Here is a 23,035-nt window from a genome sequence, read left to right as displayed (position 1 = left end):
AATTATTCTTTAATATACTGAAAACATCTCACTTCTACCCCTACTCTCTTAGTTCCAAGAAAAATAAATACTAAGCAGTGTTTCTACTTTGACCCTTTGAGACTTGAGACTGTCTAATGTAGAAACTCACACAGAATTCAGTTACTGGGAGAATTATCTTCACAGTGTCTTCACCCATACTGCCTTACTGTAAATAGTACTTTAGAGCTTGAAAGGTTAGAGCAAGAAAATAATTTTAAATGTAGAAAACAAAAATGGTACATTTATTTATAACTCCAAAGACAAAACATAAACCCCCAACACACTAAGCAATAGGGTTAAAGATTAAATATAAACAGTGAGTTCCACCCCAGCCCTACTTCTCCAAGGCTGCATGGTCAAATGGAATCTCTGGAGGGAACACCTGGACAACACATGTCCTGTCAGCGACGCCTCCGGTCTGGACTCCTGCTTCGTCTTCGGCCACCTCTAGGAAAAAGGGAGGGGGAGTCCATCAGAGGGACAAAATACAATGTCCTTTCTCTGTTTTGCTCATATTCCCTTCACCAAGATAGTGTTTGCCCGCTCCATTTTACCTCCTCTTGCCCTTGGGTGGACCCCGAACAAAACACCAGTCCACACTGATCGGCTGTCCCATCAAATCCTGGCCATTGAGCCCCTCCATAGCAGCCTGGGCCTCCTTGTATGTTTCATACTCAACTAGAGTATACCCCTAGGGCAAGTGAAAAGACAGATGATCAAAACCCTCCTGCTTGACCAAGCTATTTTCTACTCAAATAGGAAAACCTATTAACTTTAAACAATGAATAATATACATCATAGATCCCTACTGTAGATGCAACATGTTTGTCTGTTTCTATGTCTGCTATGTCTAACAAAATCAATTTTCAATGCCATTTCATTTCAACTTTGTTCTTGGCCAACCACAGCAAATATGGGAGATGTACCCATGTTGTCTAAGGGTTACGGGGGAAGAGAAGCAATGGAGTGTAACTTAGCATACCTTCAGGTACCCTGTCCGCCTGTCCAGGTTGAGGTGGATGTTTTTTATCTCCCCATACTCTGCAAATTTGTCATGGATATCTTCCTCCGTGGCTTCCTCATGGACTCCAGTGACAAAGAGAATCCAGCCTTCAACAGCTGTTGGGGAAGGAAGGGAGGGAGGTTGGTTGGTTGAGAGAAAAACTTGAAGCAAGATCACAGGAGTAGAGCAAGTGCAGGCTCCGGGGGCTGGTTAAGCTATCTCTGCCCCTTTCCTACCGGGTTTTATTTTACGGGTCTCTCATTCTCTACACACACACACCTACAGGTCCCACTCTACTCACAGCGCTGTGGTCCGGGCTCATCGCCATCCTGCTCCACGCTGTCGTAATCCTCACGCATCCGCGCTCGAGACCCCTCTTCTAGGAAACACACCAGATCACCGCGAACCCAGGCTCTCCCGCGGTTCCCCAAGAAAATGGATGGGGACTCCAAAGCAGACCCCATTTTCCTCACACTCACCGGACCCAAAGCCGCGGCCCTTCCGTTTCTTCGCTTTTTCTTTCAGTTTGTGGATGCTCTCTGAAACCCCGTAAGTGAAAGAATAAGTACCAAAGATAACATTTAGAACAACAGTCTCTTTCCCAAGACATTGTCTGAGAGCGGACCCCACCACCTCCAGTTCCAGTCCCTTTCTGGTCCCGCCCCCAAGCCTCCAATCGGAGGCGGAGTCTTCAGTCCAACTGAAACCCAGCACCCCGGCTCCCATCCTCCCTGCCGGGAAGAAGAGAAATTATGTTTCCCTGTGACGCTCTTCTCTCGCACCTTCCCCGCTTCCCGCAGCCGCCTCCACTGTCCTCACCGTCCCCATCCTCATCCATGGCGAAATCCTCGCCCCCGGCCTCATGAAGATCCAGCACGTCCGCCATCTTGCCTTCCTGTAACTCTCGGCCGGACAGCTCGCGATCTAAGCACCCGGGAAACTGTCGCGGAGGGGAAAGGTCGCCAGTATATATGACCAATCAGAAGCTTACTCTAAGTCCTGCCCTCGTCGCGCTGAAAATACGCAATGGAGGCGGGCCTAGTCCCGGGAGAGCGGAAGTGTTCAGGGAGAGCCGGAAGTGCTCCTGCAGACATCTTGAGCAGGTCGTGAGCCCCGACGGCGCACTGTGAGGGACGCGCAGGGGCTGGGCCAAGACGGTGGCACCCTCTTGTCTACGGCAACTGAGGAGAGACGCTGCGGACGTGGAAGCCCAGCCTAATTTCTTCAGTAGAGGGGTGCCTTCAGTGTCTTTTCACCCCATAGTAGAAAATGGAAGTTGGAGAGTTTTTTTCAAAACTTCCGGGCCTGTATTCTGTTCCTAGGAGTAGCGGGATCTGCGATGTAAGCATTAAAAAAAAAAAAAAAGTTCAGTCAGCAATACTGGCTCAAAAAGCTGCTCCTGGAGCGCACTGCGGGGCCGAATTTCTCTCTTAAACTAACAGACCTGGTTGTGTGTGTGCAGTTGTTTTGGTGAGACAGATAACTTTTTTTCTTCTTAAGATAAATTCCCAAGCTTTTCCCACCACCTCTGGGAATTGAAAAATGGTCATGGCTTTAAAGAAAATAGGGGCTTTAGTTTCTTGGAGGATGGGGCGGCTTTTTCACCTTTAAAAACGTAGGAGCTGAACTCCCGCGGGGTAGCTCAGTTGGTCAGAGGGTCCCTCATATGCCAAGGTTGCGGATTCATCCCCATCAGGGCACATACAAGAATGCATAATTAAGTGGAACAACACATCGCTATTTCTCTCAAATCAATAAAAATTTTAAAATGCTTTTAATTAAAAAAACAAACAAACACCAAAAACCCAGGAGTTACGGGCAAAACTCATATTTTCCCCAAATCCTGGAATCCTGACGTAGGCCTTAAACAACAGTGGATTGCAGATTAACTTATTAATTTTTTTAACAATTTAGAATGCTTATATGTGTCTAATACTAGAGGTGGTGCTGGCAATAGAAGGAAAAATAATTATATTATCAACAATCACTTTATAATTGCACATGGAAGTGGTACTTGCTGTCACAAAGCGGAATGGTGGTACAAAGCAAGTTTCTAATAGGAATGGGAGTAGGGGGAATCCATGTAAGTGTGGAGAAAAGGGGCCACATACTAAACCTGAAAAGCTCAGTGGTGGCCTTGCAAATTCAAGAGACTTAAAATAACTACAAAGGATGGTCTGAAATTAAAACTTTTTAAATATAAGCAGTTTATGGTTGGTAGTCACGCCCTAAGGCAGTATTTTTCCTTCACAAAGATTAAATTTTCACCTTAGCTAAACCAGTAGTTGTCTTTGTCATCTGAGATAACACACCTGATTAACACTGCCCTTTAAAACATAGCAGTTTTCCCTTTTTCTGGGCCCTCAATGCACCAGGGCCAATGCTCTCATTGTTATTGTTACCTTGTTAACTATTCACTGTTAAACTCCAACCCCAGAGGTTTTGCCTCTGCTTTGCTTTCTTCCACCTCCCTAATCTATCACCATGAATTTCTTGTAACCCACTTGTGTCTTCTTTAATTGTAAGCTATAAAGCACAGTGTAAAACTGCCATTCTCTGGAGCATGATTTCTTTTCTTTTTTTAAAAATATATCTTTATTGATTTCAGAGAGAGGAAGGGGGAGGGAGAGAGAAACATCAATGATGAGAGAGTCATTGATTCACTGTCTCCTGCACACCCCTGACTGGGGTTTGACCCGGCAACACGGCACGTGCCTTGACTGGGAATTGACCCTCCCTCCCCTGGATCCTAGGTCGATGCTCAACCGCTGAGCTGCGCCCAGCTGGGCTGGAGCATTATTTCAATCTGTTGAGATTTTGGCTTATCAGCATATGTCTACACTTTGGCGCAAATAAACTCACAAAAATTCTTCACTGGTTTGAATGTTTCTTAAATTAACAAAAGGGAGGACTTCTGTTTGAACTGGGCCTTTAAGACTGGGTCATTTTCCAGGCAAAGCAGTTGTGTTGAGTGAGACTAGGAGACATTAATCCATTCTCCACAGTAGGTATTTTGATCTATCTATCTATCTATCTATCTATCTATCTATCTATCTATCATCATCTATCTATCATCTATCTCTATCTATCTATCTATCTATCTATCTATCTATCTATCTATCTATCATCTATCTATCTATCATCTATCTATCTATCTCATCTATCTATCTTTTTTTATTTATTTAAATATATATCTTTATTGATCTTTTTTAAAATCAGCTGGTCACCTCCCTTCCTTATTTTTGCACTTTGAATAAAATTTAAATTCATCTAACCTCCCTTGCATATGTCTCCAACCTCTTCCACCACCATTTTTCTCTCTCACTGGTTACGCTCAAGCTCATCCTACACTTTTCCTCTATGTTGTGTTGTGCTCTTTCCCATTTCAGGACTTTTGCAACTTTCTGCTCCAGATGCTCTTACTCCAGCTTTTCATATGGCTAGTTCAACTCCATACTTTAGGCCTCCCTAAAATACTACTGTCACCCAAAGGTGTCTTCTCTAGTCTCATATCCTTCACTCTGTTTATTTCTTCACAGAACTTAAATATGAAACTTTAGTCAGCTTGTTTACTTCCTAACTTGTTTAATGTCTGTTTTCCCCATTAGAATGTAATCGTTATGGCAAAGACTTGTATTTACAATTATATCTGCAAAGTTTAGACCAGTGCCTGGCTACTGGTAGACATCTGGTATATACTTGTTGAATGAATGAATATCAGAATGACAAGAAATTCTGTTTGCTTGATGCTGTGTGATTTAGGAAATAAAGCTGGAAATACAGTTTAGGGCCAAACTGTATGTCATGCTGAAGAGTTTAGAACTTATCCTGTAGGCAAGAAATTTCCCTACAACAAGTATTTGAGTACTCATGATTTTTAACATTTACAAATAGCCCCCACACTTTTATTAGTATTTTTTTCTTAAATAGGCTTGTTGGGGGCAGAGATGTTGATCATACTCTGTTAACTGTGATGGTGAAAGGGGGGAGGGCACCTAATAGGAATAGGACCACGGTTGTTTAATGATGATTCACCTTACTAAGTATAGATAAGTTTTCCTACAGACCCTGGGAAACTAGAGGATGTGCTGCAAGAAGGAAAACAGAGCTGTAAAAAGATGAGACATCTTGGGGCTCAGATGGGTCCATTGCACCCCTGGAATAAATCCCACTTGGTCATGGTGTATGATCTTTTTAATGTATTGCTGGGTTTGGTTTGCTAATATTTTGTTGAGGATTTTAGCATCTATGTTCATCAGGGATGTTGGCCTATAATTTTCTTTCTTTGTAGTGTCTTTATCTGGTTTTGGAATTGATAATGCTGGCCTTGTATAATGAGCTTGGGAGTCTTTCCTTCTCTTGAATTTTGTATAATAGTTTGAGAAGTATAGGTGTTAGTTCTTATCTGAATGTTTGGTCAAATTCACGTGTGAATCCATCCAATCCATTTTGTTTGTTGGGAGTTTTTAAAATTTCTGCAATAATTTCATTAGTTGTAATCTGTCTATTCAGATCCTCTGATTCTTCCTGATTTTGTTTTGGAAGATTATATGTTTCTAGGAATTTACCCATTTCATTCAGATTGTCCAATTTTTTGGCATATAGTTATTCATAATATTTTCTTACAATCCTTTGTATTTCTTTGGTGTCAGTTGTTACTTCTTTCATTTCTGATTTTATTTGGATCCTCTCTTTTTTTCCTTGCTGAGTCTGATTAAAGGTTTGTCAATCTTATTTATCTTTTTAAAGAACCAGTTCTTGGTTTCATTGATGTTTTCTATTTTTTTTTTTTTTTTAGACTCTATTTTGTTTATTTCTGCTCTGATCTTTATTATTTCCTTCCTTCCACCCACATTGGGCTTTGTTGTTCTTTTTCAAGCTCTTTTAAGTGTAAAGTTAGATTGTTTATTTGAGCTTTTTCTTGTTTCTTGAGATAGGCCTGTAATGCCATGAATTTCCCTCTCAGGACTGCTTTCCCTGTGTCCCACAGGTTTGAGGTTGTGTTCTCATTTTCACTTGTTTCAAGGTATTTTTTGATTTCCTCCTTGATGTCATTGATAACTGATTCATTGTTTAGTAACAAGTTCTTTAGCCTACATTTCTTTGTGTGTTTTTCAGTTTTTTTCTTGTGATTGATTTCTAGTTTCATAGCATTATGGCCAGAGAAGATGCACTATATGATTTCAGTCTTCTTAAATTTATTGAGACTTATTTTGTGTTGTAACATGTGGTCTATCCTAGAAAACGTTCCATGTGCACTTGAAGAAAATGTATATTCAAATAGATCAATTAAATCTATTTGATCAAGTGTGTCATTGAAGGCCGCCATCTCTTTATTGATTTTCTGTCTGGAAGATCTATCCATTGATGTGAATGGGGTGTTGAAATCCCCTACTATAACTATATTACTGTCAATCTCTCCTTGTATGGCTATCAAGATTTGCTTTACATATTTAACTACTGTTATGTTGGGGGCTTAAATGTTTACAAGGTTTATATCCTCTTGTTGGATTGTTCCCTTTATCATTATGTTGTGTCCTCCTTTGTCTCTTACTTTTGCCTTTGTTTTAAAGTCTATTTTGCCCTGGCAAGTGTTGCTCAGTTGGTTGTGTAACATCCCATGCACTGAAGCGTTGTCAGTTTGGTTCGCGGTCAGGGCACATTCCAGGGTTGTGGCTTCGATCACTGGCGAAGGGCATGACAGAGGCATGTATCTATGTTCTGCTCTCACATCACTGTTTCTCTCTCCCTTCCTCTCTCTCTGGAAATAAATTAAAAAAAAAAAAAAAAAAGTCTGGCCTGGCCGGGCATGGTTCAGTGGTTGAGCATCAACCTAGGATCCAGGAGATCAAGGTTCAATTCCCAGTCAGGGAACATGCCCAGGTTGTGAGCTCGATCCCCAGTCAGGGACATGCAGGAGGCAGCCAATCAATGATAACTCTCTCATCATTCTGTTTCTATCTCTCCCTCTCCCTTCCTCTCTCTGAAATCAATAAAGATATATTAAAAAAAAAAAAGTTTTCTCAAATATAAGTATTGCTACCCCAACTTTCCTTTCCACTTGCATGAAATATCTTTCTGTCCCTTTACTTTTAATCTGTGTGTATCTTTTGTTCTGAGGTGGGTCTTTTGAAGACAGCATATATATGGGTCATGTTTTCTTATCCATTCAGCTACCCTATGTCTTTTTTATTTTTATTTTTAAAATCCTCACCCAAGGATATTTTCCATTGTTTTCAGAGAGAATGGAAGGGAGAGAGAGGAGAGAGAGAAACATGAATGTGAGAGAGACACATTGATTGGTTGCCTCTTGCACAAGCCCCGGACCCAGGGGTCGGGGATTGAGCCTGCAACCAAAGTATGTGCTCTTGGCTGTAGTCTAACCCAGGACCCTTCAGTCCATGGGCTGATGCTCTAACCACTGAGAAAAACTGTCTAGGGCTACCCTATGTCTTTTAATTGGAGCATTTAAGCCATTTACATGTAAAGTGATTATTGATAGGTACCTATTTATTACCATTTTATTTTTTAACTATGTTCCTGTGTTTGTTTCCTCCTCCTCCTCTTCTTCCCCCCCCCCCACTAATGTTTTGGCAGCTTTTATTTTATTTATTTATTTATTTTATTTTTTAATATATCTTTATTGATTTCAGAGAGAGGGAAGGAGAGGGAGAGAGAGAGATAGAAACATCAATGATAAGAAAGTCATTGATTGATCCCACAACCCGGGCATGTGCCCTGACTGGGAATCGAACCCTGATGGCCTGGATCCTAGGTTGATGCTCAACTGCTGAGCCACGCCCGGCCGGGCCTCCTCCTCTTCTTTTTCTTCTTCTTCAAGCAAGCCTTTTAACATTTCTTGTAGTTTGGTGGTAACAAACTCCTTTAGCTTTTTCTTGTCTGGAAAGCTCTTTATTTCTCCTTCAGAAAAATTTTTAATATTATGTTTTTATTGATTTCAGAAAGAGAAAGGGAGGGAGGGAAGGAGGGAGGGAGAGAGAGAGAGAGAGAAACATCAATGATGAGAGAGAGTCATTGATTGGCTGCCTCCTGCCAGGGATCAAACCCACAACCCAGGCATGTGCCCTGACCAGGAACTGAATCATGATCTCCTGGATCATAGGTTGATGCTCAACCACTTAGCCACACCAGCCGGGCTCTCCTTCAATTTTAAATGATAGCCTTGCTGGCCATAGTAGCCTTGCTTATAGGTCCTTGCTTTTCATCACTTTGAATATTTCATGCCATTCCCTTCTGACCTGAAATGTTTCTGTTGAGAAATCAACTGACAGTCTTATGGGAAATCCCTTGTAGGTAACTAACTGCCTTTCTCTTGCAGCTTTTAAGATTCTTTCTCTCTCTTTAACCTTTGCCGTTTTAATTATGATGTGTCTTGGTGTGGGACTCTTTGGCTTCATCTTGTTTGGGACTCTCTGCACTTCCTGGACTTGTTTTTTCTTCACCAGGCTAGAGAAGTTTTTGGTCATTATTTCATAGGTTCTCAGTACCTTGATCACTTTCTCCTCCTTCTGGTATACCTATGATGTGGATATTGTTACGCTTCATTTTGCCCCAAATGTCCCTTAAACTATCCTCTCTTTTTTGAGTTCTTTTTTCTTTTTGCTGCTCTAATTAGGTGTTTTTTCCTACCTTGTGTTCCAAATCACTCATTCTATCCTCTGCTTCATCTAACCTACTATTTTGTCCTTCCAGTGTGTTATTTCAGATACTGTGTTCTTAATTTCTCACAGGTCCTTTTTTATGGTTTCTATGTCCTTTTTCATGCTGTTGAACATCATTATAATCATTACTTTGAACTCTGGTAAGTTGCTTCCCTCCATTCCATTTAGGTCTTCCTCTGGAGAATTCTCTTGTTCTTTCATTTGGGGCCTGTTTCTTTGTCTCCCCCATTTTCGCTGCCTCTTTGCATTTGATGTGTGACTTAGATCTGCTATGACTCCCAGTCTTGGTAGGGTGGACTTATATAGTAGGTGTCCTATAGGACCCAGTGGCTCATTCTCCCTGATTACCTGAGCTAGGTGCTCTAGGAATATCCCTTGTGGGCATTATGTGGGTCCTCCTATTATAATTGAGTCTTTATTGCTGTTGGCTTGTTCATACATAGGGTTGACCTCAGGCTGGCTGGCTGAGAGGCTCACCTGCCAACACAGCATGCAAACTGCTATGCAGGTCCTAAACATACAAAGCAGAATTTGCCTCAGCAGGTTATTGTGCCTGCCGGGTTCTCTCTGTGGATATACTGCTTGTGAAGCTTATTGGATCCTGCTCTGTTGTTTTCTGAATCTGGTCACTGGGTATATGGGTTCTGGGCCTCTTCAGAGGGACTCTGGTGCAGGCCACTGTCAGATACTACCTGTGACTGGCCCTGGGCAACCTATTTGGAGCTATCAGTGATCCACAGCTTGTGGCTCCCTCTGCTGGGCCTGGGTGCATGCAGAGAGGACCTGTTCACCCAGGCTGGCTTTTACCAGTGGGAAGGTCAGCAAAAGTCTCAAAGCACCCAGAGATCTGCCTCTGCCTGTAGCCTGCCTGTTAGGCTTAGTTACTGAAGGAGGATCCACTGTACTTCTCAGCTAGGCATAAGCTCCACAGGGTGGGGCAAGAGGGATTTCAGCAGGTCACCTATTCCCCTCAGGCTGATGCTGCTTGGAGGGGAGTGCTCTGCCCAAGAAAGATTGCTTCTGAAGTATGGGGGGATAACCCAGTGCAGGGTTACTGGTAGCTGATCCTTCAACTTTCCACAGAATCACCAACCCCAGACCCTCCTCAGGCATCTCTAGTCTGCTCTTTCCTCCCTCTGCTGGAGCCCAGGGGGGGTACAAACAAAATTTTGTGTGTTGGCTCTTTTAGAGGGTGCCTGTGTCTCTAGTTGTCTCTTCTTGGCAGAAAGAAACCCCACTGCTTTTCACAGCCAGATGTTATATGGATGCCTTTCCTGGTTCTGATGCTCTAGGCTGGGGATCCCTGCCTAGGGTTTAGCCCCAGACTTATCAGGGGGAGACCCCTGCAGCTGCGATATCCCTCTGGAACTTCAGCTGCCACCTGTGGGAGCCCAGCCAGCCCTCTCGCACCTCTGCACTTGCTACCAGTCTTGATGTGGCTCCTTCTGTAAGTCCTTGGTTATAAGGCTTTTCTCCAGCTAGTCTTCAGTTGGTTATTCAGGATGATTTTTCTATAATTTTATTATAATTTCAGTTTGGTCCTGGGAGGAGGTTCGTGTAGCTTCCACCTCTAATATTTTCAAAACACAATGCCAGTTGTTAGGGAAGATACAAGAAATGTTTGACTTCATCTTTCCATGGGATTCTTCAGTGGTTCCCACATGCCTCATGGGCCAAAGCAAACAAATAACCATTTCTCACGTATCCCAGGAAGAGAAGCACAGTCATTAAGTATTCTAGAAAGAAACATGACAGTAGTGTGGAGGATGTCAAGAATGAATGCAGAGCCTGGCGGGGTATCTCAGTGGTTATAGCATCAGCCAAGGGTCTTGGGTCCAATTCCTGGTCAAGGGCACATACCTAGGTTGCAGGTTCCATCCACACCCTAATACATGTGGGAGGCAACCAATCGATGTGTCTCTCTCACATTGATGTTTCTCTCTCCCTCCCTCCCTTCCACTCTCTCTAAAAATTAATGGAAAAAGTATCCTCAGATGAGGATTTGCAAAGAAAAAAAAAGGAATGAAGGCAGAGACTGGCTGAATAGTTCACTTGGTTAGGGTGTAATCTTGATCTGGGGCCTCAAAGAGGAGCATGTATGGAGAAATGAGTTTCATTTTGAATATATGAGTTCAAACAACTTGTGTCATATTCAGGTGGTGATGTCCAAAGTGTGGAAATACAGATTTAAAAGCTCAAAACAGGTTGGGGTAGAAGAAACAGATTTGAGAATCATGTGTATGATAGAGTTTAGATCACCACAGTGGGTGAGATTGCAAGTGGAATTGGGTAGAACTTCAGGAGAAAGAACTAAGAACAAAACCCAGGCTTCCCAAATGTCTGAAGAAGGGGAGGCAGAATGCTTTCCCCCAGCAGTACAATCTTATCTCTACCACCCAAAGCATACTAATAAAAATTATTTTTTAGTATATATGTAAAAGAAAGGGTCATTTTATAGCTCCTCTGATACAAAAGTCTCAAAGAGTCAATCTGGCACACTAGACAAAAATCTATTTTAATTGTATAAAATTATACATATAAAATACATAGAAAGTACTAAAAAGACAAGTAAAATCTTTAACACCAAAAGTGTACAGATCAGGGAACAATTTTTCTCAAGTTCTTTGGGATCTTACTGGTTGGTATTTGAGAAAAATAGTAAATCCAGGAGGTGCAAAGACAAGTTCTTCCCACAACTCACACCCCTTAACACTTCCCAGAGAAAGAAGCATAGGAGAAATGAAGGTTTATGATTTCTGGATTATAAATATCAATAAAAACTGAATAGACACACCTATTGTTTAATGTAGGAGCCTCTGCTCCAATCCTACCTGTACTTGGTGGAGTACAGAGAAGGGGCTTGGAGAATTCAAGGAAGTTCATTTCAAGCAGTGATACATTTGTTGCTAGATACCTTACCTTTGATCCCATAGATGATTTCAAAAGGAAGAAAGCTGACTTTCATCTTGTCCCTATCTGATCCAAAAGAGAAAATTGTGGCCTGTTTACTAACCTATTTGTGAAAGCAAAGTGTATAATCATTAAATGGAAAGTTTAATTGTAGAAACATTAAACTTCCCAAGCTTAGTTTAGAAAGTGCACTGAGCTATAATATTGTATAAAGGAGACTACAGAAACAAGGGGAAAATATATCTTAGCTCTACAAAAAATTATCCCAAAGTGAATGTTTTCCTGTACTCCAGATGATTTCTCTCCTAATTCCACCCAGGAGAGTGGTAGGGGAAGAGAACAGTATTAAAAACACAAATGGCTGATCACTGATTCTCTTTCTCTTCCTACAGTCTCCCAACTTTCCAATTAGGAAGTGCCATGATGCCAAAGTCTCATTTAATTTACCTGATCAACTTATGCTCTAATAATCAATATGAAGGAAGAGGAAAGAAAACAGAAAACAAATGTGAATCTACGGTATGTACATCTAAGGTAGTAGACAGCAGCAACTTTGTGGCAGTGAGAGGAACATGGCCCTCACCAAATAGGACAGATAATTTTTCTAAAGAGCAAAATGATGGCAGGAGAGTGAGGAGGGAAATATGTTTTACCTTCTACCAATCTCTACAGCCAGGAAGGTCTAAATAAAAGGCTTAACTAAACTAGGGGAGCATGGGGGCAGAACTGAAAAGGGAATATGGAAAGATAAGGAACTTCAACCCTGACCCCTTCTGTAATGTACAGCATATCCAGAAATCTGGACTAGCAATTTAGGTGACAAACCCTTGTGAGTTGTGTTTATAATTCCTCTCTTGTTCCTTGGCACTTTCTCAGGAATGACTTTAAAAATGAGAAACCAGATCTCCAGTTTCTACCTAGTACCAATTGGAGTCAGAGGGGAGTAAGGTAGTGGCGAGGAGGGGTGGTGTAGGTTAGGGAATATCATTACTGGAGGAACAACTCGGTACCAAGTAGGCCCAGCTCAAGATAAACCAAGCCAAAGGTTTTGCTTTGTACCTTATAACCCATTTGAGTCTAAGAGAAAGCAGGAGGGGGACAGGGGAAATAGTCCTTATTCAAGCTCCCTGTTATTTTAAAAGAAGGAGACATGAACACTTAATCATCTTGTGCTACTGAAATGACTACACAGGATTACTGGGAGTGTAAAAGCCAGCAAAGACCCAAAGACAGCCTGCCCTTCTTGTAAAGTGGCGTGGAGATGCTTCAAATGAAACCACATCCAAAAGCTAGAAGAAAAGGGATCTATCTCTTAGCCAAAAGGAATCCAGGTGTAGAATTTATACATACATATATGTGTATATATATGTATATGTATATTTTTAAAAGTATAAAATTGAGAAAGTATGTACAGAAATCATACTAAGTCTTAGAAAACATTAAAAAGGGCCTGGAGATATGTGGGTGGGCACCTAGCAGTTGGAAGAATGCATGTTGCCCAGCTGCCCAGCAGCCAGCATGAGAATATCTTTCTTCTCCTTGTGGAAACGCAGCTCCTTGCCTGCCAGGCGGGCTTCATCCAGCTCCCGCTCAGTTGAGGCCAGCTCTCTAGACAGTGCCCCTGGCACACTCTGCTCCCGGCTCACCCAATCCAATGCCATTTGGTGGCGAATATCATCATCCAGCGCTCGATGTGAATAGTGAGCCAACACTTCCTAGAGGGGGAGAGGAAATGTGAAGGTCACTGACAAGGTAAAGGTTCACACCACATTGACTCAACTGGGACTAGGAACTCAGCCTTGGAGTCCTAAGTGAAGTCAGCACTTAAGCCGTCTAAGAAGATTCTTAAGGGAAATGTCCCGGTAGGGGAAGCAAGGCAGGCAAAAGAATCACAGCTAAGATTTAAATAGGAAAGATAATAGGAGTGAGTAGGGCACTTTAAGGCTTTCAATACTCACAACCTGGTGTCCATAGACTTGATTATTTCTAACACAACCACCATCTTAAAACATCCCTCTGCCAGACTCCCCTCACCCATAGGATCTCTTACCTGCCGAGAGCACTGTCTTTCCCTCATGGCCTTAAGGCTGCCATTCCAGTGCAGCAGTTGAAAAACTGTCATTAGCTCCTGGGGGAAGAAAATATGAAGTGCCAGGACAGTAATTTTATATTGTTTGCATCAGAATGACATGGGTAACCTTTTACAGCATGTATTTGCAGAAGCATCTGGTGTGTTTTTTTAAAGATTTTTAAAATTTATTTTTAGAGAGAGAGAAAGTGGGGGGGGAGGTGAAAGAGTAACATCGATCAGCTACCTCCTGCATGCCCCCTACTGGGGATGGAGCCCAAAACCCGGGCATGTGCCCTGACCTAGAATCGAACCAGCAACCTTTCTGTGCGCAGGATGATGCCTAACCAACTGAGCCACACAGGCCAGGGTACAAAGCATCTCTTACAGCAACTCTGAATGCCCTTGGGGGAAGGAAGATATTTATATTTTGAAAAATATTCTAGCCCTGGCTGCTGTGGTTCAGTTGGACATCATCCTGTGCACCGATAGGTTGCCAGTTCAATTTCTGGTCAGGGCACATACCCAGGTTGCAGATTTGATCCCAGGTTGGGGTGCCTGTGAGAGGCAATCGATCAGTGTTTCTCTCTCACATCGATGTTTTTTTCTCTCTCTCCCTTTCGCTTCCTCTCTAAAGATCAATAAAAATATTTAAAAAAAAATATTGTAACCTCCTGCTCTCCCTTCCTTTCCAGTTGAATATCAATGTATTAGGGATTAGTAGCAGGCATACACACACACACACACACACACACACACACACACACACACAAAAGGGCTGACCCATGCTATTAGAGCCAAGGAAGTAAATAGAATCGTACCTGGAATTCCAACATTGACTTGCCCTTGTTGGATTCCAACATGAATCGGAAGGCACCAATCCCTGTATTTGGGTTGTCAGCTTCCTCCCTGTTGCCCTGGTAACAAAGGAATAAAGATTTTCAATAAGAATTATCTCCTCAAGCAGCACTATCCAATAGAAATGTAGTTAATATAAAATATATTAATTTTAATAGCATATTTTATTTAACCCAATATATGCAAAATATTATTTCATCTGTAATTAGTATAAACTTATTAATGAAATATTTTTCTTGTACTGATTTTTCAAAATCTAGTGTCTCATGCTTATAGCACATCTCAGTTCATAGTAGCATATTTCAAGTGTTCAATAACTACATGTAGCGCGTGGCTATTCTGCTGGTCAGCACAGACCTAGAGGACTCTAAAGTTATCACACATTTTAACTCAGGTGACAGAGAAAGGTCAATCTGATTTTACCTATTTTACAAGGGAGAATACTGAGACAGAGAGAAGAGCCCAGATTTAGCCAAAATAACTGAGTGAGTTCAGCATGTGAGACTGGACTAGACTAGAGAACAATTGGGCAAATGCATTCTAAAGGGAGACAGTAGGAGCCATAAGCATGGCAAACTCTGGGTAGCAGTTTGGCCTCCTGAACATTTGCCTCATGTATCTTCTACTGGTGACATGAGCCTGCAGGGCTAGAACTAAGATATATTGTCCTACCTGTAAGCATGGTGTGTGAAAAAAAAACTATACAATATAGAAGTTAAGAGCATGGTCTGGAACTCCTAATAGTCTCATGGCTTTGGTGCAGTCATTTAACCTTCTGTTCCTCAGTTTCCTTATCTGTAAAATGGGAATAATCACAGATGTACCTTATAGGATAGTTTTGAGAATTAAATAAGTTGAAAATTTTTAATTTAAAAAGTAATAATATCGTTTAAAACTCCAATCATGTACAATGTAGGTGCATAATTGTACTAGACCTGGTGTTCAGTTACACAATCTAAATCCATACTGGTATTGGCTCTGGTTTGGTGCTATTTGGTGGTAGTTTAATATTATTTAGTGAGCTCTAGTTGGGTAGCTCAGTTGGTTAGAGTGTCGTCCTGATATGCCAAGGTTGCAGGTTCAGTCCCTGGTCAGGGTACATACAAGAATCAACCAATGATGCATAAATAAGTAGAGTAATAGATTGTTTTCCCTCTTTCTCCCCTTTCCTCTCTCTCTCAAAAAAGTCAGTGAAAAACATTAAAAAGAAAAAAAATATTATTGATAATTCCAGGTCCTCGGGCTAGCTGGGACTTCTAAAATAAGGGTATTGGTTTATCAGTGACCCTTTTGTCAATCTGATCTAGGAAAGTAAGGCCAGGAGACTACTGGGAACATAGGGACCCAAATTTCTCCTCCTGCTCCCTGAGAAGTTGCCTGTTCTTTCTAGCCAGTTCCAAACCATACACTCCACCTCCCAAGTAAGAACTTTTATTCTGCTCTCTTTGAGAAAGGGACCTGGGTAGAGGTCAGGCACCAGTCACGTTATACCCAAATTCAGTTTATTGTGGGGCACTTTAACATGGGGTCTTATTGTATTTGTATCATACCTAAAATAATGCCAGACACTTAGCAAGGACACCATAAGTGCTAGCAAACTATTATTATTTATTTTCATTGTGTTAGAATCAATGAGTCAGAATTACTCAAGATCAACCCATATTGTTTTGTGGCTCCTGAGAAACAATCTTGCCACATGTAGTTAATCTCTGCGGTGAACAAAGATGACAAAATTTAGATTTAGAAGTGAAAAGCAAGGAGGAGGAAGAAAAGGGTAATCTTCACTGTTAGCACTTAGGGCTCTGAAGAAACAACCATTTTCATTTTTGCCTATAATTGTCCAATATGGTACCTTACTCAGTATCTTCAAAACTTTCCATGATATGGTACCTAGACAATAATGATCATACCTGTATAGCCAACTGGGATATACAGAGCAGCCTGCCAGCAGAGGCTGTGTGGCAGAGGAGTCCACCTGCCCCGGCCCTGCTGAGGGGATTAATATCATGGCACATCTGTAACCTATCTGGAGTACATCAGAGTGGCATGAAGCACCAGTTGGGAAGTTGTAACTCATATGACACTTGTACACTTAACATGGTTATAAATGAACTCCATTTATTCAATAAACGTTTAATCACAGAATACTTGATAAGGGGTGGGAACATTAGAACATAACTAGAAAGGAATTAGAGTTCACTTAATTCAATCTACTTATTTTACAAATGAGGAAACTCAGACCAACAGAGAAGCTACGTGATTTGTCAAGAGACATAGTATAATATAGTGTCAGATTCAGGAATTTTAAAGAACAAAAGCTGAAAATAAAGAATGTGGTCCTCACTCTTCACCCATGGCTAAGACTAAGTGAAAATTGTTATTCTGACCCTAGCCGGTTTGGCTAAGTGGTTAGAGCACTGACCTGCAGACTGAAGGGTCCCAGGTTTGATTCTGGCCAAGGGCACATACCTCAGTTGCAGGCTTAATCCCCCGTTGGGGCTGGTGTGGGAGGCAACCAATCAATGTGTCTCTCTCACATTGATGCTTCTCTCTTTCTCTCTCCTTTCTACTCTCTCTGAAAAGCAATGGAAAAAATATCCTTGGGTGAAGATTAAAAAAGAAAGAAAATTGTTAATCTAGATAATGGGGATTCTATTGGGGTATTAATGTGAAATCCATTAAGTTCTCGATTTGGGGATAATCAAAGAAGAATACTGGCATGAGAATAATAATTGCTTACATTTCTTTACTTTTACTTTGTAGTAGACACTGCTGGTGACCTACCCAACATCTATTTCCTTCTTCCATACACTAGAACAGGGGTGGGGAACCTTTTTTCTGCCAAGGGCCATTTGGATATTTATATCATCATTCATGCGGGCCATACAAAATAATCAACTTAAAAATTAGCTTGCTATATTTGGTCAAAACTTTAATTAACTCACCCCTAATGTGATAGCTGGAACTGCTTCTCTTTGGTGAGGCCTTTGCAGGGCAGACAATCCCCACCCCTGCTATAGGGTTCTAGTGTCTACTTATCTCCTATGTGCCTCAGGGAAGAGTGGGTAGATCCTAATCCCTTTTGGTGCCTGTAATTTGTTTTTGTAATTGTTTTGGTTTTTTTTAAACATATCTTTATTTCAGAGAGAGGAAAGGAGGGGGAGAGAGAGAGACAGAAACATCAATGATGAGAGAGTTATTGATCAGCTGCCTAGCCCGCAACCCCGGCATGTGCCCTGACCGGGAATCGAACCCTGATCTCCTGGATCTTAGGTCGATGCTCAACTGCTGAGCCACATCCAGCCGGGCTGTAATTGGTTTTAAGGTGGGAATTCTGGCCATTGGGAGGTAGAAGGGAGGTCTGCTGGAGGGTTTCTGGGAAAACATTCTTTACTATTAAAGGGAAACTAGAAAAGATGGTCTCTTTCTGTCTCTGAATGTAATTATGTCTGAATGTCTAGAATTTTGTAGCCTTTTGAACCCTGAGGGGAACCTGCCCAAGTACAAAGCCAATATCCAGAGGATGGCTGAGTGGGGATGGAAAGAATTTGGGCCAGATGATGATATTCTTGATCCATAGAATCAACCAGCCCTGAAATCTGCTCTACTTCTGGACTTCCTGTCTGTCATGTTAGATAATAAACTTCCTTCCTTATTCCCTTGAGTCAATTTGAAGTGACATTTTCTATTACTTGCATCCAAAGGCATCTAAATAGATAACATGTGCTAAGTGCTGAATATATTCTCTTTTACCCAATAATCCTATGTGATAGGTATAATTGTTATCCTATTTTACAGATGAGGAAACTGAGACTTAGATTCAGTAATTTGCTCAAAGTCACATAGCTAGTAGAATCATAATTTCAAAACAAGAATCAGAGCCCATGCTCACAACCCCTGCTTCCTATAATCCAAACTAATGTGGGTTTTTTTGTTTTTAACCCTCACCTGAGGATATTTCTTCCACTGCTTTTCAGAGAGAGTGGAAGCGACAGAAAGAGAGAAACATCGATGTGAGAGAGACACATCAATTGGTTGCCTCCTGGACGCACCCCAGCCAGGGCCCAGGATCGAGCCTGCAACCAAGGTGTGTGCCCTTGACTGGAATTGAACCCAAGACCCTTCAGTCCAAGGTCTGATGCTCTGTCCACTGAGCCAAATCAGCTAGGGCACTAATGTTTTGTTTTATAATACATTAAGTAACTAGTGACAAATGTACTTTCTTAATTTTAATTGGCTTTGATTAATATAAAAGTGTTTTTATTCCCTGCAGACACTGCTGCCTGGGGTAAAGAGTAATGGGAGAAAAACAGGTGGATCCTAGGTAACAATGGGAAGCCAACTTAAAGTGTTCAGCATTGCCCTGGCCAGTTTGCTCGGTGGTTAGAGCATCAGCCAGAGGTTGCAGGCTCAATCCCCGGCCCCGGTGTTCAGGAGGCAACCAGTCAATGTGTCTCTCTCACATAGATGTTTCTCTCTGTGTGTCTCTCTCTCCCTTCCACTCTCTGTGAAAAGCAGTGGAAAAAATATCCTCCATGGAGGATTAAAAAAATACATAAATGAAGTGTTCAACACTAATCCACAAACAGGTAAATGAAGCAGTTTAGTGCATGTAATTACAACTTAAATGCAAAGAGGACAGAAACAGAAAATTGGTGTGACTTTATCGCCTTGTCAATGAAGTTGTGGGAGGGAGGAAGAAGGCAGTGTTAACTTTTAAGATATACTTTAAGCCCTGGCCAGTTTTGCTCAGTGGTTAGAGCATTGGCCCTGGAACTGAAGGGTCCTGGGTTCGATTCCAGCCAAGGGCACGTACCTAAATTGCCCCGGTCGGGGTATGTAGGGGAGGCAACCAATCTCTCTCTCTCTCTCTTTCTCCCTCTCCCCCGCCCCGCCCTCTACTCAAAAAGAAAAAAAGTTCCTTAAGCTAGAAAAGTTTCTAAGTTGGCTTAGGTTCCAGTCTTGGCTCTAGCACTTTAGGCAAAACTTCACTTCTGTGTTTTTAGTTTCTTCATCTGTAAAACAGGGGCAATAATAGTACTTACATATCATAGGATTGTTGTTAAGATCAAATGAGATGTGCCCTAGCTGGCTTGGTTCAGTGGTTAGAGTGTTGGCCCTCGGACTGAAGGGTCCCGGGTTTGATTCCTGGTTAAGGGCACATACCTTGCTTGCAGGCTCCATCCCCGGCCTGGGACGGGGTGTGTGCAGGAAGCAACCAATTGATGTCTCTCTCACATCGATGTTTTTCTCACTCTCTCTCCCTTCCACTCACTCTGAAAAGCAATGGAAAAAATATCCTCAAGTGAGGATTAAAAAAAAAAGATCAAATGAGATGTAATACATATAAATCACTAGAATAGTCCCTGGTATAAAGTAAATGTTAGGATTAGCTGTGGTTATTCATCATCACCATCATTTGAAAGGACAAATGTTCTTTTTTTTAACTCTCACCCTAGGATGTTTTTCTACTGCTTTTCAGAGTGGAAGGGTGGGGGGAAGAGAGAGAGAGAGACATTGATGTGAGAGAGACACATCAATTGGTTGCCTCCAGCACGCGCCCCAACCTGGGCCGGGGATCGAGCCTACAACCGAGGTATGTGCCCTTGGCTGGAATCGAATCCAGGCCCCTTCAGTCCATGGGCCGACGCTCTAACCACTGAGCCAAACTGGCCAGGGCAACAAATGTTTTTTTTAGAGAGAGTAAATAACATATCCTCCCCATTCCTAGAAAGGAAAAAGCCAAGACACACTGTATTATAAAGTGTTCTTTATATTCTTTATTAATAGAATAAAGTAATGGAAGCAGGAGACAAGTGACAATAAAAAAAGTCATATGAAAGAAAGAAAAAAAGAACAGTGGAACAGTGAAGGAAGAAGAAACTAAAGTCTAAAATCAAAACTGGGAAAAACAAAATTCAAGCTCAATTTTTGTTTTGTAATATCTCTAAAATTCTATATATCTTGAATTAAAGGTTTCTAGATACCAAAGAGACACAAAGGTTTTGATATACTAAAGAAACAAAATAGCAACAAAAACATAAACACATATATAGAATGAGAGACTGAGACATATGGAGCATGTACTACAAAAAACAGAGAAAAAACAGAACAGAGATGCAGACAGGAAATAAAACAAGAATTCAGGAGTTCCCCAGGAGTATACAAGACTTCCCAACCAGCCAGTTCTCCTATCCCCACTCTCCTTCCTTCCAAGTCCAAGTAACTTACATTGAAAGATGCCAGCGCCTCAGAGACACTCTTCTCAATGAACTCGTCAGTGATTCTTCGGGAAGGATGTTCATTAAATACAGAGTTCATTAGTGCAATCTTTGCAGCACTCCGCCGGGCCTCAGCTTTTGTGGGGCAAAACTAGGCAGGGTAAAGAGAGAGAAAATGCGTGTATGTGCGCCTGAGAGAGAGAAGGAACAATGGGAGGGAAACAGTTGGGATAGAAGACACTTGGACACTCTTTGGATAAATCAGTTTGTTCAATGCTCCCTCCAACGTTTTTATTGTACAGTGGTGGGGGCATTTGGAAACATAATTTTGATTCAACACCCTGAAGTTATTAAAGAACTAGAGATGGCTATAGCTCACACCAAATTGAAAGAATCAGGAAGGCTGCTGAAGTCAGCATATAATCACTGGATCTGAAAAATAGCCCTGTTTAAACTGTCAACAGAATTAATGACTCAAAAGCCAGATTCTGGCCAACCTATTAGAAATCTGTATCCTGTTCTCTTGTTCTGTGGACAGGCCAGACGTTTTCATCCCTCTAGATGACCTAAGATTAGAACAAAGCTGTGTCTAGGCTGCTGCTTTAGCGGAGACCTCTAATCTGTCAGAAGCACTCATCTGGGATTCTTGGCCTTTACTTTTAGCTGCAAGCAGATCCCCCAATTGTGTAATGAACCAAGGAGCTATCCCTGAACAGAGTCTAAGGCCTGGGAAAGGAATCTGGAGTCTTCTTTTTCCGCAGTGGAAACAAGGAGAAGAGGGGTGGCTAGGGGAAGGAAAGCTGACCTGAGGAAAGCAAGAAAAGTTAAAAAGTCATGTTTTTACGTTGCATCCAACATAGGTACCATAGAACAGTCTGATTTTCAGAAATCTTAAATCATCCCACTTCGGACCCCGAGCACCACAGTATCCCTTTATAATGCATCTTCCCTGGCTGCTTAAAGGTCCCTGTGCCCTTTGTCACTTATGACTAGGATTAGAGGAAAGGAAGGAAGTGATGTTACGATTTTCATAAGTAGACCAGGATATGTTTGCTACTTAACCATCCTTAATTATCAGTAATTCCCAATTTCTTTGAGCTGACAGATCTCTGAAACAGCATACGGAGCTTGGCACATTAACCCTAAGTCTTCTTGCTTCTCCTGTTTCTGTTTCCACTTCTCTATTTACTAGCCTGCTGTCCATTCTATCATCTAGTGCTGTTTCTGAGAAGTCATCTATGAAAAAAAGGCAACGGGAGAAACTTCAGCTGCCAAAGTGAATATAAAACAGATAATCTAAAGGGGGCCACAAGAGATAATCCTACTCTTTCAGGAAATAAGAGAAATCGAATTACTATAATGGTCCAGTTTGGGGCATTGCCATAAAAGAATCAAGTCCTTATTCAGCAGTATGATGAGGTGGGAGAAGGGAAGGAAAGGTCTTATTCTGTAGAAGAGAAAGCATAAGTATTAGTCATTCTGGGCACTTGTTTAGTTCTCTGAAATGGCTGGGGATTCTAAGAGAAAATTTAGTCATCTGATTTTAAATGAAGCTTCCTGAGGACTGCTTCTGTTTGAGGCAGGAACAGAGCTGCAATGGCATTCATTCATGCAACGGATTTATTAAGTGCCTACTTTGTGCTGGGTGCTGAGTTTAGTGGTAGGGATTTAAAACTGAACAAGGGCTCGGCCGGGTGTGGCTCAGCGGTTGAGTATCAACCTAGGACCCAGGAGATCGTGGTTCGATTCCCCGTCAGGGCACATGGCCGGGTTGTGGGCTGGTCCCCAGTTGGGGGCGTGTAGGAGGCAGCCAATCAATGAGTCTCTCATCATTGATGTTTCTATCTCTCTCTCCCTCTCCCTTCCTCTCTCTAAAATCAATAAAGACATATTTTAAAATAATAATTAAAAAAAATAAAACTGAACAAGTTTTATTCAGTGTGGCTCAGTTGGCTAGAGCACTGTCCCATACACCAAAAGGTTCAGCTCCAGGTAGGACACATACCCAGGTTGCAGTTTCTATCCCTGGTCAGGGCACATGCAGGGAGCAGCAGGTCGATGTTTCTCTCTCATATCAATGTCTCTCTCTCTCTCTCCCTCCCTCTCTTAAAAAAAAAAAAATCAATAAAATTCAATAAATAAATTTTAAAAAATAATACTGAACAAGGAAGAAGACAGATGCTATCTCTGTTTTCCTGGAGTGTTATCCACTAGGAGAGATAAACAGTCATAATATGTTGTGACGAGTGATATGACAGGACAAGTTCAAGGT

The 23,035-nt window shown here is 41.7% G+C and overlaps 2 protein-coding genes across 3 annotated transcripts in view; both read right to left on the bottom strand.

Annotated features, from left to right (window-relative positions):
• Positions 1-242: 242 nt before the first annotated feature.
• RBM8A (RNA binding motif protein 8A) lies at positions 243-1,962 on the bottom strand. 2 transcript variants are annotated; one of them, XM_081120534.1, is made up of 6 exons: positions 1,844-1,962; positions 1,504-1,563; positions 1,326-1,400; positions 1,004-1,140; positions 576-712; positions 243-468 (listed from the first exon to the last, which is right to left on the bottom strand). In XM_081120534.1, exons 1-6 carry the CDS (start codon positions 1,908-1,910, stop codon positions 423-425), a joined length of 522 nt encoding a protein of 173 aa, XP_080976660.1. In that variant the 5' UTR covers positions 1,911-1,962; the 3' UTR covers positions 243-422. The 2 variants fall into 2 exon arrangements, with proteins under 2 accessions (XP_080976660.1, XP_080976659.1); XM_081120533.1 differs by having other exon boundaries at positions 1,326-1,403; positions 1,844-1,961.
• Positions 1,963-11,200: 9,238 nt separating this feature from the next.
• Positions 11,201-23,035, bottom strand: part of LIX1L (limb and CNS expressed 1 like) — a 21,527-nt gene continuing 9,692 nt past the window's right edge. Inside the window, exons 3-6 of the mRNA XM_081122041.1 lie at positions 20,774-20,914; positions 14,506-14,601; positions 13,667-13,744; positions 11,201-13,331 (exon numbers count right to left, since the gene is read on the bottom strand). Of these exons, the coding sequence (XP_080978167.1) occupies positions 13,089-13,331; positions 13,667-13,744; positions 14,506-14,601; positions 20,774-20,914 (558 nt within the window). The 3' untranslated portion in view covers positions 11,201-13,088. The remainder of the gene's footprint in view (positions 13,332-13,666; positions 13,745-14,505; positions 14,602-20,773; positions 20,915-23,035) is intronic.

The sequence above is a fragment of the Miniopterus schreibersii genome, assembly GCF_964146895.1.
Source record: "Miniopterus schreibersii genome assembly, chromosome: 19".
NCBI classification, from domain to species: Eukaryota; Metazoa; Chordata; class Mammalia; order Chiroptera; family Miniopteridae; genus Miniopterus; species Miniopterus schreibersii.
This window is presented reverse-complemented; position numbering and strand designations above follow the sequence as displayed.

What these genes read in the sequence shown, in the direction of transcription:
- RBM8A (XM_081120533.1), bottom strand. Translation starts at nt 1,910, where the DNA reads ATGGCGGACGTGCTGGATCTTCATGAGGCCGGGGGCGAGGATTTCGCC. An exon ending in CATGGATGAGGATGGGGACG is followed by an intron (nt 1,564 to 1,843) that starts GTGAGGACAGTG and finishes ACGGGGTTTCAG; the next exon opens with AGAGCATCCACAAACTGAAA. An exon ending in TGAGCCCGGACCACAGCGCT is followed by an intron (nt 1,141 to 1,325) that starts GTGAGTAGAGTG and finishes CTTCCCCAACAG; the next exon opens with CTGTTGAAGGCTGGATTCTC.